At 45.9% G+C, this 5,479-nt stretch overlaps 1 protein-coding gene across 1 annotated transcript; it reads right to left on the reverse strand.

The window, feature by feature from the left end:
* LOC110430310 lies at positions 4,163-4,932 on the reverse strand. Its single transcript, XM_021447824.1, has 4 exons — positions 4,749-4,932; positions 4,452-4,658; positions 4,208-4,373; positions 4,163-4,167 (listed from the first exon to the last, which is right to left on the reverse strand). The coding sequence occupies exons 1-4, from the start codon at positions 4,875-4,877 to the stop codon at positions 4,163-4,165; spliced, it is 507 nt and encodes a 168-aa protein (XP_021303499.1). The 5' UTR covers positions 4,878-4,932.

Genomic DNA, 5,479 nt, shown 5'->3' on the forward strand with positions numbered 1-5,479 from the left:
ACCCTGCTTGACCCGAGGTTCGATGAGAAACATCGAGCTCGGAGGATCGAGGATGGAGAGGTACCCTTCTTTTACCACTTGTAGAACTTGTATTACTTATTACTTGTTTTCATCCATTTTTCTTTTGAATAACTTTCATTTGTTTCTCTTTGTTGTTTTCATTGCAGGTGCTCCACTGTTTGAGACCCATGACCCACGAGGCTGCTACAAGCATGGTGTACGACGAGAGGTACACGCCCCTATTGAAGAGGGCCAACCTTGCTGCAGTCGCTCGTGTGTGCCGTCGCGGTACTCCACCTTTCAACCCAGCGGCGTTGACAGCTTTGATCGATAGGTGGCGTCCTGAGACACACACCTTCCACCTTCCTTGTGGAGAGATGACCGTCACTCTAGAGGACACAACCATGATCCTTGGAGTGAGAATCAGAGGTTTTCTAGTGACCGGAGACACTGAGTCCGAAGGGTGGGAGAACCGAGTGCATAACTTCTTGGGACGTGCACTACCAGAGCTTGAGGCAGGGAAGAAGAGAAGGAGCAGCGGGGTACCACTTAGGTGGCTTCGAGAGCAGTGGCATCAGTGTCCACCAGACGCTGATGAAGCCACAGTGAACTACTAGTGTAGAGCATATGTTCTTCACATGTTCGGTACGGTTCTCTTCCTGGATGGCACTGGAGACATGGCTTTCTGGATGTACATCCCGTGCTTGCAAAATTGGGATGACGCTGGGAATAGAAGCTGGGGCTCAGCCATCTTGGCTTTCTTGTACCGCCAGCTGTGCGAGGCTTGTCAGAGGGCTGGAGGTACACATTCTACTATGTCTGGGTGCATGACACTTCTACAGGTACATAATTTGAGTCTTTCCTTTCACTTGCAAGGCATTAATTTCATGATAGACCTATGATACTCAGTTCTTCTTCCTTTTGAATGCAGATTTGGATGTGGGAGAGGCTTCCTGTTGGAAGACCACATAGGATGCAACAGCCACCTGCTTGGTTCCCGGAAGGGGACACAATCGTTGCTCCTACGGTGGCTCACCTCTACGAGCGTACGAGCGGTGTGTACCACGTCTCCCGTCACGCTTACATTAGCTACACCAATGAGATGGACACCCTTCAACCACAACACGTAAGTCTACCAACAATTTATTTGACTTGTAGCAATCTATATGAACATAGTACTGAACACAGTCGTTGTTTTCAGGTTGAGTGGAGACCGTACAGGAGGGAAAGGATCCTAGGCTTGGCACTTAGCACAGTGTGCAGGGCGGATGAGGATTTGTGGACTATGAGGTGCCCCCTCATATGTTTCTACGCGGTCGAGTACCACCTCCCGCACCGTGTCGCCCGGCAATTTGGTAGGCTCCAACCTTGTCCACCGGAGGACTTCTCCACGAGTTGGCAGCTACATAGGTACCTCGCTTAAATTCTCAAAGTTGACTCTTCCATTTCGTTAATTGTAATGGTCCTTGTACTAACCATTTCCCGATTTGACAGGTTGAATCGTCAGCGACAGAAGAAGATTACGAACTGGCAGGCCGAACACCAGAGATACATTGATGAGTGGCTACGTTATGAGCAGAATAACATGAGAATTCATGCCGTGCACCGTGACAATGCGTTCAATGAGTACCTCGCGTGGCTAGGGCCAAGGACAAGGTTGTGCTTGAGGCCTGCATGGACGGAGCAAGACATCGCTAACATCGCTAGTGAAGATGAGGGCGACAACCCCTACGATGAAGCCACCAGGACAGGCCGACAAGTTGAGATTGCTCCTGTGCTGTCTAGAGCAGTTAGTCCTAATGTATTTGTATTTTGTTCACAGCTGTCTATTGTCAAATGATTTATACATATAGTATTTGTGAGCAGGGTACCGAAATCATGAGGACAGTCGCTGAACAAGGAAGGGCATTAATGATCCCTCCAGGTGCTCCAGATGAAGCTACTGAATTACGAGCAGCCCTACAGGTAATCCAACATCGAGCTCGTATATATTTGTTCGCCCGTATATATTTGTTACCCAATTAAAATATATATTCCATGCAGCGTGCAATGCATCGCCTGCGATGGGTAGCCGCCCGCCTTGGTTGTCGACAACCCACCGGCGTAGTGGAGCCCCAACAGTTTGGTGGAGCAGGCGGCTCTGAAGGAGCTGGCCCGTCTACCACGCATGGAGCTGGGGCTTCTACACAAGTTGAAGAGGAACAATGACAAGGAGAAGGCGAGGGTTACGGGGTTGATGAACAAGAAGAGATTGGCATGTCACAGCTGAGTGATGCTCCACAAGGTACGCAGGGTGCCTCTACCTCTGGACGTCCACAAAGGGCGACCCGAGCTGTCGAGAGGTACACTCCCGGTTCCCATGCGCTGCCAAGGGAAAGGCGTGGTGGTCGGCATCCACGTTAGGGTAAAAACTTAAACCTTTCATCATACATGTTCCTTTGTTGTCCCATATTTGTGTGTTCCTAAGGTGCCCCCTACATCTTGTTCACAGGTCACAATATGGATATGGATGAGCTTCTTTTGTCTTCAACGACTTTGTGGATAGCTCGACAATGTCAAATGAACTATGTGCAAACTCTATGTGTTAACGCCAATTAACAATGTGTAATGAACTAGTGTATGGACTATGTGTGAACGACTATGTTATGTATGACCTACTCTAATATCCAATCAAGTATGGACTATGATTGAACTTGTGCGCTCATGTATGGACTATGTGTGGATTATTTATTTACGTATGTGCGTATATAATTTGTATTACTATATGACTATGGATTTGTATTACTTTGTAACTATGGATTTGTATTACTTTGTGAATTGCTAAAATCTTTGGCGAAAATAAAAAATACGGCGTTTTTTCAATTCACGCCGAGGTAAGGGCCAACCTGAAACCTCTCTGAGTTGGATGTGGTCGACACGCCGAGGTAGCCAACATCGGCGTGCAGCCTCATCACGCCGAGCTTGAGACCTCGGCGTTTTTTCAATTGACGCCGAGGTAGGGGCCAAACCTGGACCTCTCTGGGTGCGCGATGCTCGGGACGCCGAGGTAGCCAACCTCGGCGCGCTGGGACTTAACGCCGACCGTGCTGATTTTTTTTAACTTCGCTTTCCTTTCATTTTTTAGTTTCCTTTTCGAACATATGGAAATCATCACTACTGTTTAGTAAATTTTAATTGTACTTAAGTATTTACAAGTTACAATATATACAGATAATTAGGTTTTATTTTTTAATTTGTTTAGAGACTAAACTATTAAATTTTTCTTTATAAATTAACTTATTTAATAACTTCAAATTGGACTCGTTTCCCCTCAACAAATAAAGGCTTCGGCTATAAAAATCCTACCTAATGGGGAAGAAGTTGGCGAAGTCACAAGGACATGTACCACTAATGGGAGAAGCAATCCATGGCGTCGCACAAAAGTCCTCAACATACATAGACATGTACCACTAGTTCGGACTAGCACATAAAGAATCCATTACATCCTCAAATATTATGGACCTCTAACCAGAAACGTAGCCAGGTAGCAAATCGTCGTCGTCGGACTCACAAGCCTCCACCACCACTCCTTTTGCCTTTTCCGCCTTTTGCCTGTAGTAAGCAGCCTCAATTTCATCCACGGCTTGTGTTAACCATTCATCGTCCTCCTCCTACTCTACCACCAAATTCTTTTGGCTATAGTAAGCAGCCTCCGCCTCATCCACGGCTTGTGTATACCATTTCTCCTCCTCATCCTCCTCCACCTGCAACACAAAGTCCGTAGCGCGGCTGGTTTCGCCTGCATTGTGCACATGTACATTATGCTCTTGTTGAGCCATCTTAGAAGCATCATGCTCAAGCACAAGTTCGGCGAGAGCGTCCAATCTTGAGTTGTCCTCCTCATCCATGTTGTCGTCCGCCTCTTTGTCTTCATCCTCCTTCATCTTGTCCATAGCTATCTTCTCCAAATAACTTGAACGAGCCACATCAGCGGCCCAATCTCCGGTGCATCCAATCTCTTTAACAATGAAGTAGCAATTGTTAGAAAAACAAAAGACATGAAACAGACATTAAAATTATTATTACTTACTAGCACACAATCTTTTCTCTAAACCCTTCATTTCGTCATACTCTTGAAGTACAACTCTCCAAGAGTTCTCCTCTTCTTTTTGCTTGATAACTTCTAGCCTCCATTTCTCCCACATTACTTTTACAGGGCTGTTGTGACGGCCCTCTCTTGCTTCACGACGTGCGTCTTCTTTGTAGTACTTCACATAGTTGTCCAACAGTTGGTTCCCGCATCGAAGCTTAATGCCTAGTGCTTTCTTTTGCTCGCAGGTTTGGTAGAAGTCTCTTTTCCCATGCCAATACTCCCAGTCACATTTCCTAGTGCTCTAATGTTGAATAAGAGATGATAATTAGTAAGAACACATATTGTTGTTCTAGCACTATCGAAAAAAACAGGAGCTCACCACATCGTAGTCTACCATATGACCACAAAAATATCCGACTCCTAGTTCGGAAGGAACTAAGCCGTAGCTAGCCTCAACACCACACTTGCATTTAACCGGAGGCGCTGCGGTAATAATCCTGTCATTCTTTTTCTTCTTTTCCTCCGGCCAATGAGACTTCGGACCATATAGCCACTCTCTAAAACGACACTTTTCCATAGAATAATCCTGCCACAATTGAAAATCAATGGACTTCGAGCAAACTATATAAATTACTTGTAAGAAACCAAAAGTGGTATACTAGGAAAAGTGACTTACTGGATGCTTGTTGGGACACACAAACTCAAGACCTCGCGTCTGCTCTACCATAGCTTTGTCACCACAAAAGCACTTAGGAGGGTCATCAAGGCGTCTTGCCGTAGCTACTTCCTTCTCCTCAGAAGTCATTGGTGGGGGGTTTGGTGGTGGCGGCACCCAACGTTTGAAGCGATCACGTGGAAACTTCCCGTGGCAAATACCCACAAAAAGCAAGAACCGTGGGTCAAACTTGTCGGGGCCGTCGATCCACTGGAAGAAGAAGCACTTCTCATGGTCCTAGAAAAACAAACAAATAAATCATGCAAAGCGTTGGTGCAACCATAACCTACATTTTGAAAATTCAAACACAAATTCATAAACTTACATTGAATTGGCCACATGTGTAGAAACACCGTGCAGCGGTGTCAGGATGCCTAGATTGCATCACTTCTGCCGGCTTTTGACAATCACAATTTGGAACCGGGAGGTCCGGAGGTACCGGGGCATCCACACAAGAGGCGTCCGCATATAGCTCCCTCGGTCGACCGCGTTTTTTCCAATACTCTACTCGATACAGGTTCATCATCTACATAAACAAGTGTTACTATAACTAATGCCACATCTAATAGCACCAAGACATACAACACTAAGAGAGGACATGAACCGTACTTACTAAAAAGTTAACAAAGTGGCCCAATGCACTAAAGAGTAGCAAACCCTAAACCATAATCCCCAACATACAACACTAAATG

Source organism: Sorghum bicolor, chromosome 1 (genome assembly GCF_000003195.3).
Source record: "Sorghum bicolor cultivar BTx623 chromosome 1, Sorghum_bicolor_NCBIv3, whole genome shotgun sequence".
Lineage (NCBI taxonomy): Eukaryota > Viridiplantae > Streptophyta > Magnoliopsida > Poales > Poaceae > Sorghum > Sorghum bicolor.